General features: G+C 41.4%; 1 protein-coding gene across 4 annotated transcripts in view; it reads left to right on the top strand.

The window, feature by feature from the left end:
• SHROOM2 (shroom family member 2) overlaps positions 1 to 27169 on the top strand; it is a 108716-nt gene extending 81547 nt beyond the window's left edge. For 2 of the 4 annotated variants that reach the window (XM_082220005.1, XM_082220007.1), the window contains 6 exons: positions 14248 to 14325; positions 15481 to 16242; positions 17679 to 18230; positions 21046 to 21223; positions 23151 to 23423; positions 24360 to 27169. In XM_082220005.1, the coding sequence (XP_082076131.1) occupies positions 14248 to 14325; positions 15481 to 16242; positions 17679 to 18230; positions 21046 to 21223; positions 23151 to 23423; positions 24360 to 24626 (2110 nt within the window). In that variant the 3' untranslated portion in view covers positions 24627 to 27169. Of the gene's footprint in view, positions 1 to 11419; positions 11501 to 14247; positions 14326 to 15480; positions 16243 to 17678; positions 18231 to 21045; positions 21224 to 23150; positions 23424 to 24359 lie in introns of all 4 variants that reach the window. The other 2 variants (XM_082220004.1, XM_082220006.1) reach the window with 2 other exon arrangements.
• The last annotated feature ends 470 nt before the right edge of the window (positions 27170 to 27639 follow it).

The following is a 27639-nucleotide window of genomic DNA, read 5'->3' as shown; positions in this document are numbered from 1 at the left end:
CCTACTTAGATTCAGCAAGGTGATAGCCTCGTGCCTCCAGACCATGTCTTGGGGGAAAGAGAGAAACCTGTAGAATGTACTTTATAGCCAATGTAGGTTTGGCACTGAATTGTATTTCTGGGGAATGCATTAAGTGCTTTCAGCGAAAGTGCTTTTAAGAATGGAACAATGGATAGTTCATTCATAAGAGGAGGTGCCTGATTGTTTTTGTTTTCTTTACTGGGTCAGGTTATTCATTTTGGCTTAAAACATTGGCATGGGCAGCCTTGTGTCACTTGATCCCTTTGCATACAAGGAGCTTGGACTATGTCCTGTTGATGGACAGGACAGAAATTGCTTAGTAGGCTTGGAGATTTGTGTGTGTGTGAATTTCAGCTAATTGTTGCTACCTGAGAAGACTAAAAGTAGGTTATTCAAGGGAGATGAGTTTGAGAACTATTGTCACAGCCCTTGGAAAGTTGCCCCATTTTTGTCATTTTTAGTGCATGTAAGTGCACAAAAGTGTTTTGCTGCTCTTCACTATGGCATTATGGCTACCACAGCATGTTGGAGCAAAATAGGAAGCATAGGCAGATTTTGTATTGGAAGTGTGCCTCAGAGCATGGCTGCATACTTGGATATGCTGGAAGAATGAAAAACTGAAAGAAACCAAAATTGACGTACTTACCCATCCCTAGCTCAGGGTCTGTTTGACCTAGTTGTATCCGCTGCATGAAAGCAACAGCAGCAAAATGAGGAAACTGTGACCAGACACAAAAAAAATGGGATATAATGGAAGTCAAGGTATTTTTCAGGGACCTTTTATATATGCATGCATGTGCACTGAAAGCATATTTTTAAAATCCTGAAATGGGTTGCACGTTTAACATTCTCATGCAGTACTTTATTATAAGTTTTATTTTTTAATAAACCCATTCCTTTGGCTGTACAGTACTCTGTTTTAAATTCTGAACTTTAGATTGTTATAACCCATCCCAGCTGCTGCTGCTGCTGAAGGATGGGTAATAAATTTAATATTAGCCATTGATAAAATATGGGACATTAGTGTTCTTAGTTGTTTAGTGTAGAACTCCTTTTACTGCTTTCCCACCCATTTCAGTGAGCCTAAAAGGGAGACGCCAAATCTTCTAAAATCAAGTTTTCTTTCAACATTTGGCATGTAACTGTTTAGTGACCACCTAGCTGAAAAAATACGTAGTTCGTTCACAATGTTTTATTAGAAGTGGGGCTTACATATACAAGACTCAAGTCTACCTACTTTAATATAATGAAATTTCTATACATAGTGAAGTCAATTCAACATGTGCATTTTTTTTTAAGAAACAAAGCTAATTTATTTCTGTATTTGGCCCACGTTTGAAGGACATTTTTAGTTCATCTGTAGAAAAGTGGTATTGACATGCTAGATTGGAACTTGTCCATTGTCATCTGGAAGTGTGCATGGGAAACAAAAAGCTCTCAGTCTATGAAATATTAACAGACTTCGAGAGAACATGGACATTTTATGTTTACATTTACCTTTTTATCAGTAAGCTACAAATCGTTAATTTATATGACATAAGAGTCCTGGAACCAGCGGTGTTATTTGTTTTATTATATTTACACTGTGATTAATGCAAAGCATGGAAATCTCTCTGGCTTCTGAGAAAAAAATTAGCTTGTTGTGCAGCCCTGCCATGTTGCCACAGGCAGGTTGCAGCAGCGAGGTGGCAAGTTTGTGCATATATGTATTGGCGAAGTTCTTGGAGAGAAGGATTATCAGTTGGGCTCAGGCTAGTCAAAGAAGTCACTAAAATGGTACACATTTATAACATGTTTCTGGTTTATGCTATCATAACCCTTCTCCATACAAAGTAGCAGAGGTGAACTGAGTTGTGGTCATGCCTGTGGCCAAGGTCATATGACCCAGTTTGCAAGAGCAAGAACTATGATCTGCTTTAAGTTGAATAAAAATAAAACTTAATGCAACTTCATTAATAATAAGATTTCATTTATCTTATACGGATTAAAAGTTGTTTGCAAGTCTGTATTCTTAAACTTCAAAATTGCACTGCCAAACTGAGAGATGGAATATTTCAGTCCTAAATTTTAATAATAATAATCATAATCATCATCATCATCATCACAACAACAATAATCTTTTCCCACCCACCACCTTTTTTCATGTTGCCAAGTAAATAATACAGGGTAACTTATCTTACCCAATGTGTGAATAGTTAGAAGAAATTTATCAAGCTGTGCAATAGAAATTATATGAAGGGCACACAAGGTGGCCGCTTCTTAAGCTGCTTTTTTGCTTTTACCATTTCTGACTATCCTCATGACTTAAGAATGCTGGTTAGGCAGATTTGCCAAGATGCTTTATAAGTAAACATATAAGTAAATAGTTTTCTTTCATAAAACATAAAATTACATTGTGTGGTGTATGTACATACAATTTGTGACTAAGGTTGCAACTTACAAACCCAGGCTTCAATGAAGTGACTTCCTAGACCACATTGGGATGCTTTCCAGAGGAGAGTGTTTGTTGCCCTCATGGTCTCTGCTCAGCATCCCATCGGCTACTGTAGGAAAGAGCATGCTGGACCACACAGGCCTTTGCTGTGATCCACCAGGGCTCTTCTTACGAGGAACAAGCTTGTGCGTCGTTTCTGACCCTGTTCACACACCATGCTTACATCAGACATATATCTGGTGGCACTGAACTGCTTGCACACCCCTTTCTTTCTGGTGAATGGCTAAGAATGGTTTGTAGCCCCGAAGGTTATTGCAAACCATCTTTTTTGCTTTGTTTTTAAAGATACACAGAATGTTTATTTGTGCCACAAATATGAGCAAACCCTTTAGTTCCTGTAAACCTACTGAAGGTCTTAAATTTTGACAGCAGGGCACTTTACTAAGATTGTGCACAGATATCCCCCTCACACTGAGATGTGAAGGAAACATGATAGAGCCATTGTTTCTGGTATTACACGTGTTCAATTTTTTTTGTGGCTCTCTCATCTTTGGTCAAACTGGTTGTGTCTGTGTGCAAGATAGCTTCCATTGTTGTTGGTTTTTTTTTGACCAAACCCAAAAAGTGTGAAGGTGTAATTTGCAGGGCAGTGTGTGAGATTCTGAAGGCAATTATAAAAGATACCTTCCTTGTACCTGTCACAATTAGGCAATAATTAGGCAACCACAATAATATGTTTTCTGCAAGTTCCACGCCTATTGTTTATGACACTAGAATGCTTAATAATAATAAAAACAACAAAACTCACAACAGTGCATTTGCAAAAATCTTTTTTGAGGGGTTAAAAAAGAACACAAAGCTTTGAAGTCTGCAACCTTTTCTGCCGAAGGTCAATAATTTCTGGTGATGTAACGTATAAAACAAGCTGAGCCTTCTGTCACTGAGGTTAAAGTTGACAGTGCTTGTATGAACTTGTCAGTCACATGAGAAGGCAAAAACAAGCCAGCTGTTGTGAGGCATGGCTTTGAAAACCATCTGTATGTCAGCGAGTGAAGCAGAGGCTGGGGCAGATTCCATTCACTGTTCCTCGCTGGGATGCATTTGCAAGGATGCAGCCTTTCTGAATCCATCTGAATAGCAGCAAAATATTTATAGATTCTGGTAAGTTAACAAATCTTAGTTCTCCGGTGGCACGTAGGTCTATAAAGTACTGCATTGACTCTTAATTAGTAAGTTCAAAGCTTATTTTTGTTGCTGCTGCTGCAGCGCTCAGTATTCCTTTTGTTCTTCTAGAATGCAATCCTGACCACAGAGTTATGTGTGGGTAAATCCCACTAAAATCAATGGAACTTCTCTCCATATAATCGTAGGCAGGATTGCAGCCCTTGCCTTTACGTGCAAGATGTGTTTGCCCATCCCTGCCTGCAGAAAGTACAATAAAAGATTATAGTGGGTGAGGCACTGCCTGATATAGTACTTTTGTTTTTAATGTATCTTCTAGTTCCCGATTATTATTATCATTATTTAAAGGAACACTGTGACAGAGGAACTCTTTCACTGCAGCAAGAGGCATTGGGCTGTGTGTGCAGTTTGTGGCTGCTTTTGTTTTCACAGTTAGCATAATGCAGTCTGGAATTAGAAGGCAGCGCTTTTCAAAAAACGTTTGTTTTCTGGTGTGAGCCTCGTAGCCTGTCCATCCCTCATTTATGTGGCTTCAAGCCTGTCTTGCTGCTGCTGCTGCTGCTGCTGCTGCTGCTGCGTGATGTGAGATCTCCATACTTACAGCTTTTTGAGCAGAATTGTCACTGCGTGGTGCAGGTTCAGATGGAGATTGCTATTTATTTTTACTGAAGCATCTGGAAAGATGAGGCTTAGTATACGGAAGCATTGGCTGGGGCTTCTGAAAGCAATTGGTGAGTAAAAACAAAAAAACCAAAACCCTAGTTGGAATGAAAAACTGATATTGAAAGGTGTGCCTGCTTTGTTAACTGATGAAAATAGGTCAGGGGGTGGGGGAGAACTGGATGGATTTATTTTTGCTTCCTGTTCTTTAGCCCTGTGCAGAATCAGCTATTAGTAAAACACGTAATTTTATTTTTTCTCTTATACTGTCTTATTTACTAGTGTTTAGCTGTTGGTGTAGTGCTGGTATTTTTTAAACGTTTAATACCAGTATGCTTTGCTTTGAGACTTCAAAAGAGGGGGTTAATCTCTCCCTCACACGCACACACAAAACAATCTTTTTTTTTAAGGACTAAGTGCAAGGAATGCAAATGATTTTTGTATCAACCCTTTTGCAGCAATGCGAAGTATTCTTTTCTTTTGTTCCAGTAGTGATTGCCATTTCTAGAATGTGATTTGACTCCTTTTAAGTGGATTGCCTTTTTGCAGCTGGTTTAGAATCTGCTGCAAGAGCCTGGCAATGTATCGTCGTGGCTTAGTTCGCTGAAATAAAATCCTTTTGGAAACCATTTCCAGAAGGGTAGCTGTGTTGGTTTGCTGCCGCAAAAAGAACAAAGAGTCTTGTTTCACCTTAAAGATAAACACATTTATTACAACATAAGCTTTCATGGATAGCTTTCTACTTCCTTAGATATATGAAGTGTTATCCTGTTACAGGTATATATGCGGTTATGAACAGTGAGGTCAGAGGAAAATGAATAATTAGGAATTCAAGAGTGGTAGGTCTGCAAAATAGTTGTTGATAACACAGGTATCCTGGCATTGGTAAGCCACGTAACATGCATAATATGATTAAAAAAAAAAAATCAGCCTACAAGCCGTAGCATAGCATTGACCCTTTTGATGTATTGTAATTTGGTAGTTTCATGTTGCCTTCTCACTTTGAAGTTCCTTTGCTCCAGGATGGACACTCTAAGGCTACTTTCACAGTGTCCTGGGAGAGGGCAATGTTTTTGAATACTGGTTTTGAACTTTGCCATTTAAAATAAGAAGTTTCAGCCCATTTATTATTTTGCATAGCAACTGGCCTATTTGCCCTAAATAGAACGCAGAAGGGTATCTCCGGTAGATGGTGGTATATGTCACATTGGAACATGAGCAGCTGAAGAAGCCGAGAAATTTCAAGTTTCCCCCATACCCTTTTACCAGCTTATGATGCAGTACGGCAAGTACAATCTTTAAATCTGGAATGGGGAAGCTGGATGTCCCTCCAGATGCTGTTAACCTCTAGTTCCCATCTGCCCTACCTATTGGCCCTGCTGGCTAAGCTGGTGGGAGTTGGAGCCTTGCTCTCAAATAAGTGACTTGTTCACATCTGAATGAGATTGAATTTGAGTGTCATTTATAGTGTAACTATTAGGTAGCAGTTATACTATATCTAATGACCTAAATTATATATGCATCTTAGACTTATAGTGATACTGCATCTAATAAGCATTTTTCAGGGCCATGGAAATATATTTTAAAATATCAAAATATATTTTACAGGGGTTATAGCGTGTAATAAATTATTATTATTATTATTATAATCTCTGTAATATGTTTGCACTTGCATTTTTCCTCTCCCCCTCCCCTTATATCTCTCAGGAAGTCCTTGATATGTCTTCACGTGTTCCAGTAATTTTAATTTGCTTGTTGTGTGAGCAGATCCTTCTTTATATTTAGCTGTACACACACAGAGAGATATAGAATTGGTTATATAGATATAGCATTGTTTGCAACACACAACTTAGATCATAGAATTGTAGAGTTGGAAGGGATCCATAGGGTTTAGCCCCCTGCAGTGCACTTCTGGGCGCTGTTCCTAGCCTAGGAAAGGGGAGGGAGACTCTGTTACCCCTGCAGAAGTAAATGTGCCATTTTGTAAGGCTTGCCTGCTGAAATAACAAACCAAAATAAAGAGAAAACATATCTGTAAACCACAAGGCAAAAGACAAAAGTCGAGGTGATCAAACAGTAAATAATAATGCTGTATTTATTGTTCATAATAAATATTTCAAATGCAGCCATTGGCATTATAACCATCAGCTTTTGTCAACACGTAGGCTGGAAAATATAGTGTTATTATTTATAGTTTGTTCACCTTGGATTTTTGTGTTTTACATTACTGTTCAAATGGTAATAACGAAGAGTGGCGTTCAACTGCATTTATCTCATTGAAAGCGGAGCAGACCCATTGAAATAAATGTAAAATGACTATTTTAGATCCATTAATTTACTCTGAGTGAAATTTACTTGAATGCCACCCAAAGTTGTCATCAGCGAGTTTCAGAAATGCATATCTCTGCCTTTTTGTTCTATAAGCATCATTATCTGTTTCAGACTGTTATAGATTTATAATAGGCCCATGTTTTATTTGCGCTGCCTTCAGCTCACATCTGATCATAACCTGCTTTGTAGATTATAATGCTACACAAGTCGGACCCATAACAAATACTGCAGCAGAGACTGTTCCTGTTCAGTGTTTGTCAATCAGCCATGCCCTTCCCCAACACAAGCCATTTCTTTCTGCCTCCCACCCAGTTTTCAATTCTCCCTCCCAGCAATCAGCATTCCAATGGCCCCTAAGGATGCACAGTCTTCATTGGCTGTTAGTACAAAGGAAACCCTTGAGAAAAGCCCGTATTCTCACAAACCTCCAGGTTACCCCAAGCCTGCTGATACATCCCTCTTGAGCACGGGTGGTGCCATTTTGGCTACGTTTGTGCAAAGACTTAAATGGGGAAAAGAGGGAATGATGACAACTTGCTTATGATTATAGGTAAGCATTAACCAAGTTCATGAGGATAGGCTTTGTTCTAGCTTGTTACAAGCATTCTTTTTCCACCACAGTATATTTATACTGTGTGGGTGTGGTATAGCCTGGGGCTAAAAAGAACCCTGTGCCCTGATGTTGTAGCCAAAACTTCTCCCTGGTTTTTCAAGGATCAGAGATGTTTTGTTAGGCGAGAAGAAAAGCCCTGGCACGTCCATGCTGGTGAACTTATTAGGACTCAAAATTGCAAGAGGAGATGGCTGTGCAATGTGTAATTAATTAGGGAGCTTATTGCAGTGTGTGTGTTTGTGTGTACGTCTGTGCACCAGTACCTAAATATTGTTTCCCTGGGCCAGGTACAGACCTGTAACATAGCTCTTCCTCTTACTTGTTTTTTTTTTGGGGGGGGGGGATGGAACACTTTATCTTACTCCAGTTCAGTTTGTTTAGGCTCCCTCTGCTTTGAACAGTATGGCATATATGTGCATTCATTATATACAAATGGAACCTGCAACAGAAGGTTGTAGTGTGGAGTCCTCCTCTTCAGGGTTTCAGCCAGTCATATCTTTTTCTGGGATACTCCATTACACACAGTCTGCCCCCCCCCCTATATATTCCACCTCCACGGTCTGAGACAGTATGCCTCTGAATACCAGTTAGTGGGAATCGCAGAATCGCAGGTGGGCAGAGTGTGGTTGCGCTCAGCTCCTGCTTCCCACAGCCATCTGGTTGTCCACTTTAACAGTACTTCCCATCAGTTTTCCCAGAGCAGTGTTCTGAGATCATAAGGAGACATAAATAAATGATCTTCCAATGGGATAAGAAATACAAAGCTTTTTTTAAAAAAAAAACAAAAACAAAAACCTGGATCCAACCATTGCATTATCTAGCAGAGTCTACTCTGCTAGCTGTTTCAAAGAGGGCCAGGATTGGTTGGGGAAACTTGTTGCCCCATATTCCTGGACATCAACTCACATCAGCCCCACCAACATGGCTAAATGGTCAGGGATGGTGGGAGTTGGAGTCCAGCAATATCGTGGTTCCCCATTATTGCCTTAGGCCTTGCTGCCTGAAATTCTCTAATTGGAAGTGCTGTCAGTTGTCAGAGCATCAGACTATTAATCTCAGGGCTGTGACTTTGAGCCCCACATTGGGCAAAAGATTCCTGCATTTCAGGGGGGTTGGAGTAGATGATCCTCATGGTCCCTTTCAACTCCACAGTTCTGTGATTCTGTGAACCAATAATCTGTGCATCTCCATAACCCACAGCACACTGTTCAGAGGCTTCTCCAAGTTCCATTTTACCTGTAAGAATGCTAGGGCACCTGAGTTCTGCTGCTTTGTGACCTGGGCACTTATGGGTTAAGCAGTGGGAATAATTTATTATTATCTTTACTTTGAAAACCACCTTTATTACTCATCCTGATTTTCAATGTTGAGCATTGGGGGGCGGGGAGCCAGGTGCAAACCAAGCGCAGCAAACTCAGTGGCTCCTTCCCAGCATCACAACTGAGGTGACAGGGTAACCATAACAGCAAAAATTGGTCCAGGCTTGCTCCATTGCTTCATTGGTGTAGCTCCAACTCTCCCCCACATCCCAGTGCCTGAGATGGAAAGCATCCTGTCACGTGCACCGAGGCACACACAGTAGTTTGCTAACTTTCCCCAGCACAAGGAGGAAGTGGGGACGGCAGCCAAAAATGGAACGGCAAGGGAGAGACAAAACAGACACATTCATTTCACTGGCGTGGCAGCTCTGCCAGATCATTTGTGAAGCTGGGATGCAGAGTGGCTGAGCAATGTACTTTTGGAGTCCTCTCTTGATGTAATGTCTGTCCTCAGCTTTGGTGGCTTCTCATAGGCCACTGTGATAACAGGATGCTGGGCCAGATCTGATCCTGCAAGTCTCTCCTTATAGGAATATAGGAAGCTGCCGTAGGCTGAGTCTGACCATTGGTCCGTCTAGCTCAACAATGTCTACACACTCACTGGTAGTGACTCTCCATAAGTCACTCTTATTATATAAGTTATTGGGGACATATTCCCAGTTAATCGTGCAAAGGATTGCAGCTTACCGGTAATTTTCCTAAGAGCAGGCTCGCACATACCTCAACATATGCATGCGTGTATTTAACCTGAACACAATGCCCTTCAATGGAGTTTACAAACTGAGCTGGGAGTTATTACGTGTTTTGCAATCAAATAGGATTTCTGTTTAGTATCTTAGACTATTAAGGATATATATTTATATCTGTGTCCCTGCATGCTCTTGTTTATTTGGCTGTATCGGCTACATAGTTACACACCTTTATGATTTCTAACTATGTGTAGCCCATACAGCCAATAAACAACAGCATTCGGATATATGTGTTCCCCCCCCCCCCACTATAAAACTCAAAAGTGGTGTGCATAGGGTTTCACATGCCTTCCCATTAAGGCACTGGGTAGACACAGAATTGCTTAGCTTCAGTATGGTTACATCATGTGCTTTCAGTCTGTGCTCATGTCAAACTGGGTGAGCATTAAGAGGTTTTCAGCAGAACAGGGATTAGGAAGAAGAACAATGCACAACTTAGATGTATCCCTACAGAGCCTGACTGTTACTGCATGGAACGTTATTATACAGCTTTGGGAGGAATCCTTAAGAGTATCTCTGAATTATTTTTTTACAGCGCCACAAATAATGGCCCATAGTCAAGTCAATCCGATTTTTATTGCTTTTTAGTCAATAGCCATTACACTGTAACCAGAAGGGAGGGGAAAAGGAGGCTGTCCAAATGCAAGTTAAACATAAACACTTTCAATAATGCTTTATTACATACACAGCCCAACAAGACAACAATAAAAACCTACCAACATCATACAAATCAGTATGGCTGACTTGACCTAACAGTCGTTGTCCCCTCACACACCAAAACAAATCTTACTGCAGTCAACTAAAGACAACCAACCATGCCCTGCCCCCCCCCCGCTCACTACCAAGGAAAAATAATAAATGAATAGAAAGACAACCTACCCAAGTGACACGGACACAAAACCCCCACACATACATTAAGTAAAATAATGTAATATTTACTACCCCTTCTCCCCACTTCTCTTCTCCCCCAACCTTATACTGTATACAACATTAACGTCTCACATTGAATGTAACTGATCAGTAGAAATGATTCTGTGACCTGAAAAAAGAGACAATGCATGTACTTTTGTAACCAAAGAAAATATTTAATTATCTATCTATCTATCTATCTATATATCTATACAAACGCATGCACACAAATGAGTATGCCATAGAATGCTTATACAAAAATGAAGCCATTAGTACAGTAGTACCTTGGGTTACAGACGGTTCAGGTTATGCGTTTTTGGGTTGCGCACTGCGCCGAACCCAGACGTACCGGAATGGGTTACTTCTGGGTTTGGGCACTTGCACATGCGCAGAAGCGTTAAATCATGACTTGTGCGTGCAACCCGAGGTTCCTCTGTACTTAAATTACCATCCTGGGCCCATTTGTGCCTACCTGCAGTTAGATTCAGAACTGGAAAGTAATCTGTGTATACCTTCTTGAGCTAATGAAATAAGAGCCACTTCACAAAGCAGCACTAGATGATGTTGGTGGTGGTGGTGGTGTTGATGATTAACATATTAGTATGGGAGGCGAGATGTGCAGCTTTGCTTTACACCCCTCGATATAAACACTGCTTTCAAAATATTGCTTCTGAAATATTGCCTATGGGTTTGAATTTTAATATTAACACTGGCCACCTGAAAGCTCAGGCAGTCGAGCAGAAGACTCTTAACCTCCGGTTCGTGGGTTTGAGCCCCATGTTGGGAAAAAGATTCCTGCATTGCAGGGTGTTGGACTAGGCGAACCTCAGGGTCCCTCCAACTCTACAATTCTGTGATACTATTAGGCCAAAGAGCCAGCGGAAGAATTCCAGGAGTAAGTGATTCCTGTGTGTACACATGCCTGTGGAGGTGAAAAAAGCCTGGGTTAGGGGTCAGGGGGGCGGGATTCTGTTGGGGAATAGGGAGATAGGGCTGATAGGCTATAAAGTTATCTTTTATAGAAGGGGAATTCTTCAATGGGAATTGTTCCCTTTGTTCAGATGTGACCTCGATACACGAAGCATTCTGAATCACATTTCTTGCGTGTGTTTGTTCTGCAAAGTCATGGACATTGTAATAGTAGGTCCCTCCACCCCAGTATGGACTTCTTGATACTTAACTCTGCTGTCACACTTTGCAGGTTTTGCCTCTGGGTTCTTCTGCTGCTTGAAGCTTTCTTTCTTTTCTCCTTTCTGAACAGTAAGATCCAGTCTCTTCAGGGGTAATATGCTTGGCATGTGTTGCATGAGAAACCACCACCCTGGATGTGTAAACCCCTTTGTGTTGAATTTGGTTAGATTTTCCTTATAGCCCTAATGGTCAGCCACTTCTGCGGAAGTTACTTGGTGCTCTGAACAGTATTCTGTTGGTGCCAAGCAGAAAATCTCGTAAGGTCAACCGAATTACAGTGTTGTTGTATTCATTTTGCTACTTCTGCAACTGTGCTAGAAGCCAAAAGGATCCTTAAAGAAGTTGTATCGGAGACTGAAACTCTTGTTCAAGCATGCCATGTCAGTCGTACATATTGTCGGTTTTGGCTTCCTTACAGGCCCTTCTCAAATTTGCATGGCGAGATGCAGAGTGTCTTTCTTTTCAATGTTGAAATACCTCCCCAGTTTCCTGTTTTCATCTTCCTTGCATGAACACGCATTCAAATGTGCAATTAAAAAACTATGAGAATTTGTCTGCCTTGGTGCATCTCAAACAATATAATAACAAAATGAATGTATACTAATGCCTTTTTTTAAAAAAAGTTTTCTATAAGCCATTTCAATAGGAGTACAGCACAGGCTACTTCCATTTGCTAGCTCCCTTTGTATATTTTCTACCACTTGATTTAATATATTAATGTCACCATGACAAAAGCAGTGCCAGGCTGACAAGGAATCCTACAGGGAATCCCAATGCATATCTCTGTGCAGAGAACACAGGCACACCGCAACCTACCCCCTGGGGTATTTGCAGCAGACAAGCCCTTGCAACACACACACACACACACACACACACACACACACACACCTTGTGTCATCATAGTGGCCATTTTCTAGCATATAATAACGCTGCACCAATTACTTAATGTCCGTCTGATGTCTCAATTTCATTCTTCTTCAGTATACTTTGGGGTGGCTTACAAATGAATTAAACCTACATTTGAGTGAAATTCTTTTGTTTTTGAAGTTAATGGGCAGACAGACCATTGGCTTCCATCAACCAAGGGTCCTTAGCATCCATATTTAATTCTTCAAATTACGTTAAGTTTCCTTCTATAACTAGAATAGAAGTTTCACTCATGGAACTCCCTTCCCGCTGGAGATCCACCTGCCTCTCCCTCCTCTAATTCACTTTCCAGAGCAGGATGGCTTCTGGCACCTCAGCTGGTGTTCAGATGTATCTGGAAAGCTGGATTCTGTAAGAGCCATTTATGTAAGGGTGCTTTAGAATGGAAGCCGGCATCCTCAACTGTTGACCAGAATGAAGAATGACTCCTTTACCTGGTCGGTGTCTTAACAGTGCTAACCATAACAACAACCCCCAAAGTGCTAATGTAACCAAACTTTCATCATTATAATAATTACTTAGAATGTATATTTTTGAGGTATGTGGCAAAAGTTGGGATGAAGAGGACGATAGTATGTATGGTAGGTTAAGGTTACCAGATTTTTTACCCATGAATCCGGGGACACTTTTCAACTTCAATGGATTTTGTCAGGGCACTGATTTGTAAATCCGGGGACTGTCCCTGGGAAACGGGGACGTATGGTAACCTTATGGTAGGTGCACTTTAGCAGAAAGATGGGTAAAATAATGTAACATTTGGAAGCTGAAGCAGCATACTAAGATCCCTTTTGCCCAACTATATAAATAAAATTTAAAAAATGATTTAGACATGCAATCAGCGGTGGGAAATCTGTTGCCTTCCAGATATTGTAGGACCCAGCAAGCATGGCAGAGATGATGAGGGTTAAAGTCCAATAACATCAGGAGGGCCACAGGTTCCCCATCACTATCATGCAGCTAATGAATATATAAGGATTATAATATATATAATAATACATAAAGGTATAAAGTCTGTCAATCTCACATATATATTAGTTTCAAATAGATTCTAATGTTGGCCTCATTCCCAGAAAAGCATAGCAAGCTCTTTGAGGGAGGTAAGAAGTGATGAATTAGATCACTGTTCTACCTTGGTTGATACACTGTTTACCTAAAATAGCCGGACAGGTAATTCAGAAAATTCAGCACAAAACACAATACCTAAGCCTGCCTTAAGCAATTTGATGTTAATAGCAGACATACTAAGGATATATTACACCCTCTAGCCCTTGATATTCCTATCATCCACATATCAATCTAAATCTTTTTAATGCATTTATATTAGTTGCCACCGCAATTGGCATTTCTCTTTAATTTTCAGAGTGATTGCTAACAGCATGCTACGGGATATACAGGCAACCCACATAAATGACGCTGGAATAATCCCAAAAGTAACTTGGATGTTTTAATGTGCCTTATCTGCATTAAAAACATTTTAAATTGTCACCCAGAGTAGCATCTGGAGTTTGCTTTTGTGAGAAGGCATATTTCAGATGCAGAAACCTATAGGAATGCTAAGGTATTTGGAAATTGTAATGCAAGCAGCATCCTTGAACATATATTTTAACTAATATGTAATAATGGTTTATAGTTGTTTCACTTATTTCTGGGTGCCATGAACCAGTATTCTTTCCAGAACAGCAAGAGTTGTTCTGACATTAATTCAATAAATATAGACCTGTATAATTTAGCTTTAATTAATGATGGCAGATTTAAGTAAAATCCTGGCTTTCTGTAAGATTTCCTTCAGCATCTACAGTCATAGAATTTCAACATATGTGTTTAGTTCATTAAGTGAAACTGTGTAGACCATTGCACTTGCTCTGCAAATAAGAAGCAGAATTCCTAAAGACTCCTGCTTTTCTGTTTCAGCTTCTTTTCTACTCTCACAGTATCTCTCCAGCCTTCTCTAATCAGAGAGCAAACCTGCCTTCTTGCTGGTTCTCAGAGGTACTTCTGCTTGCTTTTAATTCTTTAGTTCTTGAAGAAGAAGAAGAAACCCCACTATTTGACCATATACTGTGCATTTTTAAAGGGCCAATTCAGTCCTTTAAGACATGCTCAGACCTGGCTGTCTTTGGCCTTGGTGCACCTTCTGTTACCACTGATCCCCCACCTAAGCATTCCCCTCCAAATCCTCCACTCTGCTATCTCCTCCTCCATCTGAGCCCAATCCTTCCTTCTCAAGTCCTCCATCCAGTTCTCCATCCCCTGTACTGTGCACTGTCTCCTTCTCAACTGCCCCCTTTTCTGTCTCTTTCTTGCCCCTGCTTGCCCTCAATAGTCCCCTCCATTTGGGCTGTTCCTTCAGACAAAGCTCTCTCCCCTGTTGTTCATCCCTGAGCCCATTTCAGTGAACCAGGGTATACCTCACCCCAAATGGCTCTCTTTACCCACAGTAACATTCTGTTGAGGTCAATTGGTCTTCTGCCCCAAATGCTGCCATATCTTGTTACCTCCTTCTGCACAGTACTTACATTTTCTCTGCTTTATCCAACCCTTTTGGCTAGCTGTCCGAATTTTTTTTCTAGAAAAATACTGAGCCCATTAATCAATGAGAACCAGGCAGTTTGTGCATAATTCTATACACGCAACCACCTCCACAAGCAAAAGAGGGGGAAATTCTGTATTTCTTAGTTGTATACCTCCTCGGGTTAACTCACTTTGCATGGCACAACATAACTTGAATGTGCCCTGACACTGTGCTTTGATTTTATTAGAAATACCATATATTTTCTTGCAGTTTTTGTGTAAGTGGCATGGTGCTGTTTATAAGTAATTGAAGAAAGTACAGTGGTACCTTGGTTTTCGAACATAATCTGTTCCAGAAGACGGCTTGACTTCTAAAATGTTCGAAAACCGAAAACTCAATACGGAAGCCTCAAAATGTACAGAAAACTCAAAACAGGAAGCCACCACTAAAGTTCGAAGCATTTACCTCTGGGTTTTCAATGTATGAAAACTGAAACGTTTGGCTTCTGAGATGCTTGAAAACTGAGGTACCACTATATATCATCATCTTTGGCGTTTGAAGGTACATGGTACACTTGTAGTGATGCTCAGGGAACGGCTGAACAACTGTGATTCTCCCCTTTGTTTTTCTAGACCAGCTGACACAGGGTATTCAGAATTCCGTCCCGAAGAGCCTGCCGCTCAGCAGGATTACAGCTTAGGAAACAAATGGAAAGTGTCTGCTAGGCCCTCACATGCAGTACAGGCTACACTTGCGTCTCAGGGGAGCCGAGGTAGATCTGGGACACTGCCCAGTGATTACAGATACTCACAGGAAAATGTGAGGGAGAAAAACAAAGATTACAGTGCACTGCCTCTTGCTATTTCTGAGCTGCAAATATCCAACGGGGACCGCTTCTGCCCACCACAAGTCAGAGGAGAGGGAAGCCTGCAGGAAGATCCAGCGCTGCTGAGTAAGAAACATGGGCCTGTGCCCCAGAGGCCTTCCCCTTCAAAACGAGAGAATAAATACAGGCGACAAGACAATTCTTCAGCGTCACTTGCTGCTTCCTCAGAGTCTTCACTGACAGCGCCCAGCAAGCCAGCTCATTCCCATTCTGCCATTGCTGCCAGTGCGGTTGAGGTTAACGTGCCTCCTACTCAGACTCCTGTAAAGGTTTTTGAAAAATTGAAAAGCACTGAGCTGCCGGAGCCTCGCCAGTCGGCGCCCATCGAGAATGTTTGCCAGCACTTAGAAGAAAAAGCACGCCTCAAACCTGAACCTGGTCTGTCTTCAACTTATCACTACCATTTGAAACCTGGAATGGAGAACTCAAGGTCCCCTTCTCCACAATTTGCTCCGCAGAAGTTGACGGATAAGCCTCCTGTGGCTGTTCAGGATGAGAATCCCACAAGGTAAGGCAGTTTTACATGAATTGTTAATCATCTTGTCTTAAGATTTACATTGAAATTATTATTGCCCTTAATTAATTATTGTTACCTGTAGCCTGCTCAGCTGCAGCAGTGAATTTATGCTATGAGGGTTGTGACCACTTTTTTCTCTACTGATTTCCTCCTATGGAATTTTGTATGAATGAATGTTGTAGAGTCGTACCTTGGATCCGAACAACTCCCAAAGTGATTGTTCTGGTTTGCGAACATTCTTTGGAACCCGAATGTCCGAAGGGGCTTCCGCAGCTTCCAATTGGCTGCAGGAGCTTATTGCAGCCAATCGGAAGCCGTGCTTTGGTTTCCGAACATTATGGAAGTCGAACGATTCCGTGTGACTTCCAAGGTACAACTATATTTCACATTCACCTGGCTCTTCATTCATGGGTACTGCCGCCCATAAATCATCTGCAAATAAACACCGTGCAACTTATTCATTTTATCTTTCAAATGGAGCTACCAGTCCCATCCTTTTTTATTCTTAGCTATGCATACCGAGTAACTCTCAGTGTCTCTTGAGTTTTCAGACATTCACAAAACTTGTCTGGGATTGTCAACATCACATGTGAATGTTGGCTGTCACCAAATGTCAAACATTCATTGGCTGTCACTAAATGTCAAACATTCAATGCAAAAAATGCTGGCAAGCACATAATTTTACTCTTATTTAGATTAAATATTCAAAACTGATAAATGTGGAGAAGTAAATTTATCATACTGTGTTTAATTCCTTGCTATATTTGCATGCAAAGATAGTGACCTTATATTAATGGATAAGTGCCTCATAGATCACATGTATGTCTCAAGGACACGACCGTGCTGTACCAGTGTTGGGCAGGATTTCTCAAGATTTCTGATCTTCAAGATATGCACTGATAATATGGCCCAATAAGTAATCTGCATCAATGTAGTTGTAGCAACATGCTGTATATATCAGAATAAATCATACCTGTTTTGTAATGCTGCTTGCAAACCTTAAATCCATTTATGAATGGCTGCTGTGGTCTATCAGCTGTGTCATCATCTGCGCTGGCGTACCTGGCTTAAAATACCCAAAGCATTGAATGCTTACAAACAAATGAAAAATTGGCAGTCTTGTGCTCACTTATTTCAGTGTTAATGGGGCAAACATCCAAGTTATGTGGGATTGTTTGAAAAGTACAGGTCCCATTACTGATCCTTGGGGTTTTCCACTTTCTACATACCTCCATCAAGAGAACTGTCCATTTATGCCTACTCTCTGCTTCCTGCTGCCTAACCAATTGAAAGGAAAGGAAGGGTAAAACTTTGATGTGTTGTTTGCTCCTTACATTTGTTGGTCCCTATATAGTTCCCTAAATATCTTGCACAATTTAAATGTGATGGGCCATTTTGAGCCGTTAACGTTCTTCTCTTTTCTCAAGAATCGAAAGAGTGATGGATAACAACACAACTGTGAAGATGGTTCCCATAAAGATTGTACATTCTGAGAGCCACGCAGAGAAGGAAAGTAGGCAGAACCTTGTGAGCACCATTGAACTTCCTGCTTTGCCAAGCGGCTTGGAGAAGGACCAGATTAAAACACTCAGCACTTCTGAACAGTCCTACTCCCGTTTCTGTGCTTACACGAGGCAGGGGGTGGAGCCAGAGCCTGAGAGCAAAAGCCTTCTCCCTTGTTTGCAACCCACCGAAGCGCCTGGGAGCAACACAAAGGACAGTGATACTTCTGCCCATGCAGTCAGCTATATGAGGGCCAAAGAAAAGACCATGGAAGACTGGAAGTCAGAAGAGCTAGCCAGAGAGATTGTGGGCAAGGATAAGTCGCTAGCGGATATTCTGGACCCAAATGCGAAAATAAAAACTACAATGGACCTGATGGTGGGAATATTTCCGAAAGATGAACATCTCTTGGAAGAAGCCCAGCAACGCAGAAAGCTGCTTCTAAAAAACCCTTCACCAAAAACTGCAGAGGACAAGTGAGTAGATATATATTAACCTTAAGCCTCTTCTCTTTTCTCCATTACTTTGCCCAATGTGTGCATTTGATCAGCTTATTTTCTGTTTAGAAAGAGGGACTTTTATAATATAAATGCAAATCAAGATGTGTCCTTGTGGGTTTGTATAGTCCAATACACTTTTTTGAAGCAGCAAAATGTCTCCAGTGATCTCACAAGCAGGGCATGAATTTCTGCAACCTTCATTGGTTGTTTGCAGTTCTTTGGTTGTTTTTGGAAAACGCAGATAGTGGTGGCCTGCCATAATTTGACAGGAATGTTGGTCCAAAGAACAGGGGCAGTCACACTAAAATCCCTGCTCTGTGCTACTGCGAAGTGGGCTTCTGATGTCTTTGGAAGTTGTAGAGGAGAAACTCTCACATTGACTGCAGTGAGTGGGTATATAAGTTGGTCTATAAAGTAGCCAGGCTATGAGCTGTATAGGAGCCTATAGATTAGCGCCAGCAACTTGGACATAGCCCAGTAGCAGCCTGCGCCTATCTTGCAAACATGCTGTTATATGCTATTTGCTGTTGACAGCTACATCCTACACAGAGACAACACTGTTACTTGACATTTTTATGTAGCAGTGGAAGTTTATTAATTTGCTTGGCCATTAATGACATTTTAATATATCCTCTTTCTGTCTGTAGATTTCACTGTTTAAAAGAGGGGCGGGAATCTCCAGGCTGTGGACCTAATAAGGCATAGCATGGATCTCAATTTAGATCTTGATTCCCAGTAGGGAAAATCAAGAAAAAAATGGGTCTCCAAGCTTGTGCTTTTTCCAGTTTCCTGGAAAAAGGGATTGACAGTTAAAGCACTCTGAGAATTGTAGCTCTGCATAGGGACTAGGGGTCTCCTAACACCTAACAACAACTCTTAGTACCCTTAGCAAACTGTGGTGCCCAGGATTCATCGGGGGAAGCTATGACTGTTTAAAGTGGTAGAATATTCTACTGCTTTAAAAGTATAGTGCAGATGCAGCCTTAATCCACCACCTGCCTGTCAACTAAACTTATACCCTGCTTTACATTACAAAACTTGTGAGGAAAGCTACACACACACAGATGGATTGATATACAGATCAATTTATTGTCAGTATTGTTGCTGGGCATTCTTGGTGCCCAGACAGTACAGTGGCACCTCCAGTTACGCATGGGATCCATTCTGGAGACCCAGCTGCATCCCAAAAACTTCGTAACTGGAGGAACCCTTCTGCGCACGTGTGCAAAGTGCTTCTGCGCAAGCGCACGTGGTGAAACCCCACTTCCGGGTTTGCTGCGTTCGCAACCCAAAGTTTACGTATCCAGAGGGACACGTAAGCAGAGGTACAGCTGTATTTTAGTTCTAGAAATACCATCAGGTTGACCTTGAAATGTTTCTACTGTTTTGAGGACATAGAAGAGACTCATACTTGAAATTTCAACCACCCTTCTAAAAATGAATAGGCCATGGAAAACCAAACCGTCATGGTCTTTCCCCAAACATTTTCTCCTTAAACAATGCCCCACAGTATTTAAACCCCAGTATGAGTTCACTAGGGAAAGTAAATCTCAAATTTGATAACCAAGCAAGTACTGGTTAAATTCTTGCTGCTTCTAGCCAAATGAGATGGAGTCTTTATCTCCTTCCTGCCCACCTGATAGTTCCTCTTATGGTGTTGCCTATTTGGGTCCAGCTCATCCAAGGGAGTGAAGCCAGACAATAGTGTGTCTTATCTGTGGCAGAAGTTCAAAGAGTTGCAGGTCCTGTTGAGTTTCCTCAGGTCTTTCCTCAGACTGGTGTGACTCTTGGTAGGCTGCCTAGTCCCATTCTAAATGTTTACCTTTGGGGGAAGGGATGTAAACCACCTTGATCAAATAGGCAGCAACCAGTCTGCAAATTCTATAAATCTTATTTGACAAAACCCTGTGTATGCATGTTTATTTGGGAGTAAAGCCAAGTGGATTCAGTGGGACTTACCTTGAACTAAACATGCACAGGATCCGGCTGCAAATTAGCCAATTGCAATTTAACTTTACTGTCGGGTAATAGCTAGCACATTCTGTTTTCCAAGGTTTGTTCTTGGCTACAGCTAGTGTTGAGTGAAGAGAGTGCTTATCTTGGAGTCCTTGTTCAGACAACACCCTAAGCCAAATCTTGCAAAAAGGACTAGGGAGGAGCACAGAGCCTGAACATTCACATCACCTCGCTGAGGTTTGCATTAGCTTAGCATTTTGCGCAAACCTGCTCATAGTGCCTTCCCTATCTTATTTTCAAAATGGCAATGAAATAGCTTTTCCAAAAGGTTGCGTTCAGTAGCAGGTCCCTTTTAAGGCTTGCAATTTAAGCATTAGAACTGTGGGTAATGAAACAAGAGCAGCTGTGTTTTTCACTAAAAGTTATGCTTATGGGATTATATAGTCGGGGCTAATGAGAGCCCCAAAGAGGTTTAAGCATTACCTTCCTGCCACTGGCCATATAATCAAGGATACAGTGTGGAAATCTAAACGCTGACAAGGGAGCATCAATTAAGGGGCAAAATGGAAATCAGCATTTTCAGGCAATGATTTTGGCAGTTTCTTTTAATTGCCCGTCTCTTTAGCTAGGGTCTGAGAGTGCCAGAATGATATGGTTATTTCATGTGAGACATTAGCCCCTGCAATAGCCTCAGGGTGAAAGAGCCTTTCTCGAAGCCCTACAATTTACTTGCTGCAAACAGTGTTTCGAAATGATTACTGTCCTCCTTTCAATGTGCAGAATGTCAGGAAGCGAATTAAAATTGGGTGTTGCTCTTTTTTTCACCTTGGCTTAGGAAAGAGGAGCAGCCCCTGCCTTCAGCTATCCCCTTGACAACCAATTCCACTTACTACAGCACATCTGCACCCAAGGCAGAACTGCTGAACAAAATGAAGGACATGCAGCAGCAACAGCAGCAGCAGCAAAGTGAGGATTCTGAGGATGAGCTAGACCATGATTTATCTGAGAAGAAGGTAAGATTGCATTTCTTTTTTAAAAACCAACCCATGCTGTTGAAATCCATGCTGCTAGAGCCGTCTAGTAGATCTCCACTGCAGCCAGCCCAGCCAAAAGCAAATGTGGCCAGGCCAGAAGCTGTGTGACAGGACAGGAGCTGGCAAGCTGTCATCACAACTCACAAAACATGGATGGTGAAGGTTTCTCTCAGATGGAATGAAAGCTATAGGACAACCAGCTGGAGAGTGGGCAGGGAAGTAAGGTTTCAGTTAAACAGATATGCCATGTATGAGCACAGGAAGCTACCTTATTTATGTCCAATCAGTCTATTATTCTTTATAGTGCATCTCTGTCTACTCAGAATGGCAGGTTCTTGGAACTGGGTGCAGAGGTTGCTTTGCTCACACTCCTTACGACATTTTAAACCAGAGGCACCAGGAGCTGAGTCTGGGACCTCCTGGATGTAAGGAATGTAGCTCTGCGCTGAGCTGTGTTCCCCTCCCTAAATGCAGAAGGGGGTTGGTAATGTTAGGAGTCCTTGCCTCACTTCACTCATACGTCAGGAGGAGCAACTGACTGAGCAGCAGCTGGCTTTTGTATTGGACAAGCCAACTTCACAACGCAACATGGTGGCCAAGACATGCGGCAACACTGTGCAGCAGAAGCATGGTCCATACAGTGCAAGTTCATATCTGGAGAGAACAATCTATTTATCTGATGTAGGTATCTCAACACCTACACACACAACACTGCCATTTCATAATAAACCAGTTCTGGTTAGATTTCAAAATCTTGATTGAATGTAGATTTATGAGAGAACACAGCCCTAAAGTCTCTCAGCTCCTCTATTCTGGGGCTCATAAAAAGGGAGACTTGCCTCGTAATTGGCTGGGGCTTTTCTCCTCTGGCAAAACACTAAGGCCCTTCTGAGGGCCTGGCTCAACTGCTGTTTACATTATTGCTTATCCTAGGCAATGAGATACGTATTCTCTGCTTAAATGGGTGCTCCTTCAGGCCAAGTGCAAAGGTTGTTCATTCAAGCTTTGGCAACCAGAAACACAGCTCTCCTCCCGTTTGGGTTCTTCCCTCTCCCCTCCAATAACGAGGAACCTGGGAGTGTGCCTTGATCCACCTACATAGGCAGCATTTTTTTCTTAGCATAGGGGAAGTGACCGGAGATGTCCTTCAGATGTATCTGCAGCCGGGCTGGGGGTGGTGGGCATTTTCCATGAAGCAAGCTCTCCTGGGTGGGATCTGCTTCTCTCTCTCCCATCTTTTGTGCCAGCCAGATGCAGGCTCCCACCGACATGGGATTGCCTCATGGGAAAACAACTCCCTGCTCCAGGTGATGGTGGGTAAGTCTGAAGATGATATCATGTCAAAAATGTGAAGTTGGCAGTGAAACCAAGGGAACTGGTTGGTGTGGTCTTGTGTCTTGACAAAGAAGACAATTGCTTTTTTTTACTAACCAACAATGCAACTTATGCAAGAATAACTGAAATAACGCAACTTATGCAAGAATAACTGAAATAACGCCTTGGATGTAGAATCTAAACAACTTTCTTACAAGTAGGAGCTGGAGGCATTGAAATTGCTACACCTGACTCTTCACTTTTCCAAATTTCCTCAAAAGGAAGCATGTAGGACACATTGCAAGAGTTCCCTGGGAGAGGGATTGGTTAGTAAAGCACTCTGGGAATTGTAGTGCTGTGAGGGAAACGGGTCTCCAAAGAACTCTCAGTTCCCTTAATGAACTACAGTTCCCAGGATTCTTTGGGAAAGCCATGGCTGTTCAAATTGTTATGATACTGCTCTAAAAATATAGTATGGATGCGTCCTTAAGAGTATTTTGGAGTGAAATGGGGCTGGGAAGGTTCAATTGTGATTGCGTCCGTTATGCCAAATAAATTGAGCTTACTCTCCCCCCCCTTTTTCCCCCCTTAGCAAGAACTTATAGATAGCATAAGTCGAAAGCTGCAAGTATTGCGGGAAGCTCGTGAGACACTCCTGGAAGACATTCAGGCCAACAATATGCTTGGAGATGAAGTGGAGGCCATTGTCAAAGAGGTCTGCAAATCCAATGAGTTTGACAAGTTCCGGATGTTTATTGGGGACCTGGATAAAGTGGTCAACCTCCTGCTGTCACTCTCTGGCCGTCTGGCCCGAGTAGAAAATGCACTAAACAACTTGGATGAAAGTGCCTCTCCTGAAGAGCGGGTAAGACGCAGTGTCTTGTGTTTTTTAAAAGAGCTCCTGTCTAATGTTGCTCTCTTGATGGCAAGTAGATTTATTCAGTGACAATAGCTGACCTTATGTTTTCCAAAACAAAAAACCCCCGACAAGGATATCCAAAGCAAGAAAGCTAGCCAAAGATCACAAAAAACACAAATGTGGCAGAGGGGGTAGCGATTCCAAGATTTTGAGACAAGCTGAGACATAGAGGAATCATTCCAAGTTCCAAAATGTCTTGGTGAATATAATGATGTTCTAGAAGGTGCTCTGCAATTTGCGTGTGAGATGCGCTTAGATTTTACTAGCATTCTTCCTTTATAGCAAGGAAATTAAAATGTTCACCATGTGACTCAAGGAACTAAAACCGAAAACTAAAAGCCTGTGTTTCTATATAGCTCCTAAAACTTGTTCCATTCTGCCTTGCCTTTCTTTGATCTCTCTTGTGATCCTGTGAGCATCACCTTTCAGCCCTTCTCTGTTCCACAACCACAGCCTATATTACTATCCTATTGCTGGCCTCCCGAGTTTTTCTTCCCCCCAATACAAGGGGCTCAAGTTGATTACAGTTTATTTAATTGACGTTTATAAACCCATCAGTAATTAATAAGCTCTTCCTCTGTTTTTCCCCCCCAGAGAGCCTCATGATTTTGCACAAGTAAATATGTGTGCGCAAGAGAGAATTAAGAACTGGGTGTTTTTCTAAGCTTAGAAGGAGGGTGGTGGTGTTTTGTTTTTAAATGGGTTTTTCAAGCCTTGTTGATGCCATCTTTGTAATCATGCACATTTCATATCTGCACTATGCTCTCTCTATATGCTCTCCGTGAATAGGTTTCTTAGCAGATTTTATTACAACCACGTAGCAGTGAGATCAGGCTGACTTACCTGCCAAATTACACCTGGTTTTGCTCTCTCCCCCTCAAGCGGATCCTGGTGGAGAAGAAGAAGCTGCTCACACAGCAGCACGAAGACGCAAAGGAACTGAAGGAGAACCTGGACCGAAGAGAACGCATTGTCTTTGACATTTTGGCCAACTACCTGAGCGACGAGAGCCTTGCCGATTATGAGCATTTTGTCAAAATGAAGTCAGCCCTCATAATCGAACAGCGAGAGCTGGAGGACAAAATCAAACTTGGGGAGGAGCAGCTGAAGTGTCTGACTGATAGCCTTCAACCTGACAGGCCCAAATGACATTCACCCAAGGACCTTGGAAATCAAAACAATGTGGGTTTAGAAGTATAGAACTCCTCCGTTCACTAGGAGGAGCTGCTCAAAAGAAACAACAAGTCATAATAGCAATAATATTCAGGGGGAGGGGAATTGTTTCTGTGTGGAGTTATTTGCATTTCTAGAAACATTTCAAAGCCTCTCTGGCTTTCCTTCATCACACAGCCTTAGGAACCTCTCCAGACATTAGATTCTGTTTCAGATTCGGTATATTCAGGAATCTGCTGCAGTTGTGCATGAGTGCAGTTCTTTCTTTTTTTTTAACGAAGAAAAAAAATGTGTGTGGTTTCTTTTCAGATTCATATAGGTTGCTGTGGAGCCCTCAAAAACTTAATAATGAGGATTTTAGGAGACTTTTTGGGAGGGAGCAGGATACAGCCATATCAAACAGACAGAACAGATTTAAACATGTTACCTGTCTAGTGTTGTATTCAGGTTGGTGAGATATAGTGACGTTTGCACATTTGATCTTCAATCCTATGCACACTTACCTGGGAGTAGGCCCCATTGAGCAAAGTGGGACTTACTTCTGAGTAAAGACTCACAAGATTCCACCGGCAAGTGCTGTTTTGAAGAAGTGTTGCATAAGCTCTGCCTTTCCAAAAAAATTATGTCAATACTGTTTGGATGAGTAGACCTTGGAACAACCTATAATAAGCTACTTTCAAACACACCAGGAAACTGTGTGACTGTACATGGTTTTTAATGTCTCGGCGGGGTGGAACTTGCCATTCTTATTATTTTCCATTTGAAGATAAAGTTGGAGAATTTTAGCCAGTCTTGTTCAATTCATTAATTATCATCTTCTCCACAGCACAAAGGCAATAATTTCATTCAGCTCTGCTGTCTTATATGAATGAAGTGTAACTAAGGGTCTGACTATAATATGCACAGGTCTGTAAATAAAAGGCAGAACTTCTGCTACATTATGCTTGGTGCCATTTGCCAGGGATTCAGTGAATCGAACTACAAAATAGAAGATCATTCTGTATATCTTTCATTTGCACAAAGCTAACTGTGTGTTTTTTTAATTTTATCATGTCCTCCGTGCCTAGGACTGCTGTTTGTCCAGCTTTTTCATGCCTCAACAAGAGGCATGATATCCATTTTACTGAAGTACATTGGAAACGTTCACTGTTATTACGTGAGTGTGTTCCCATTTTCATATTAACAAATATCCCTGCCACTATGGGACTTCATCTTCCACAAGGAGTGATGCATTAACACTGCCATCAATGGAAAAACATCTATCTATAAAAAGTCCCACTAAACTGTCCTTTACAAAACAAGAATGGTGGTATAACAAATACTGATGTATTCCCACAGTAAGTGTTCCCTCGCATTAATGTACATATCTGACGGATAAAGGGAAATCATACTTGTTTATAGGCTGTTTTTAACTTATACTGAGAAAATGATTTACTCAGCACTTAAATCTTCAACTCCCCTGGCTGTAGTGCCCTCCCTGACAAGGGGAACTAATTTAAACATTACAAAAAAAGAATTCTCTTGACACTTGCCGCTTCATTTGAGTGTAGGCAAAATTTTTCCCTTCTACAGTTCTCAACGTTCAGGTAAAATGGAGTCATGAATATAAGCAATGGTTGACTGTATCGGGTCTTGGTATAATCACTTCTATGTGATCAAGTATTTCAAAGACAAATCCTAGAAGGGGGCTTTCCCCTGAGTTATCAGTGCTATTTCACACACCATAGGCCACTGGCCTGACCCAGGGTCATTCCTTTAACCCTCTGCTGTACTAATGGATCCCAAGTTTGTCTATACCATTTAGAAGACATCTGACGAGTTACCAACATCATCAGATGCTGCTACATCCAACCAATATTACAGAAACAGATCAATTTTGTCTTGGAATCTTTTACCTGATCCTTAAATAAAGCCAAGCTAAGATAAATGATTATTTGTACTTCAGTCAGCTGTGAGCTTTTACATGTCACTCTTTTTTTTAAAAAAGAGACTGTGATTCTGATTGTGTATGTGAACTCCGAATATAATTTCAGTATGTGTGCGCACAGTACTTTGAGTTAAATCATATTCTTATGAAGATAGCAATATGGAAATTGATGTATCATTATATATTATCCTTTTCATAATGTGATATTTAATCACTCCCCTTGCTTCTTCCTTTGTTCTTTATTGTTGCTGGCAGGCTCTCCGGAAGGGACCAGCAGTGAGATTCTCCCTACTGCTGTATATATTTCTATAAATAGCGTTTTTGTTGCTTTGTAAGAGAGAGAGAGAGAAAACCTGGTGCTAATGTCTTGCCTCTGGCACCCATAAGTGAAGGATTCCTTTTTCCATCTTATGGGTCACTGCAGTTTTTAGAGCTTTTTTGTATTGTGGGAGGAAATAAAGTCTTTCCGATTTCTCCTGTGTCCCCCTTTAAGTTTTCAACCCTGAGTAAAAAGCATATAGAGATTTCTTTCTTGCTGCTTGAGTATAACATCATGCTTGACCGAGGGAAATAAACTGAATATTGTGTTTCAGTGTAACGAGTAATTTATTAATTTTAATATGTTACCTACATAAGGTTCAAATATACATAACCTGCTTTTCATAGAGGAATGTGCATACCGTTTTGGTGATGGTGTCTGAGTTGATTATCATGACCTTTTCCCAGTTCAGATCCATTTAAGTTTAGAATCCTTACCAAATTCAGCTTCCAAAAAGAAAGGATGGGGGGGGGGATATAAAGCCAAGTTGTGTTAAGGTTCTCTCCCCCAGTGTGGAATAACGTGAGATTTCCCATGCTACAGGATAGACACTAGATTGAGAAAGAGTCAAATATAGGACAATGCCTGTAGATAAATGAAATTATTTAGTTAGCTAAATGGGATAAATATTGGTCCCACTGAGTAACAGCTGACCAATTAATTTAATTTAGACTGTAATCCAATGCTCAACTGGACTTATTGAGACTAACTTCTGAGTAAACATGTATAGGATTGGGAGTGAT

Source organism: Podarcis vaucheri, assembly GCF_965113315.1.
Source record: "Podarcis vaucheri genome assembly, chromosome: 4".
Classification (NCBI taxonomy): domain Eukaryota; kingdom Metazoa; phylum Chordata; class Lepidosauria; order Squamata; family Lacertidae; genus Podarcis; species Podarcis vaucheri.
Note: the sequence above shows the minus strand (reverse complement) of the source record. Positions and strands in the feature narration are given on the sequence as shown.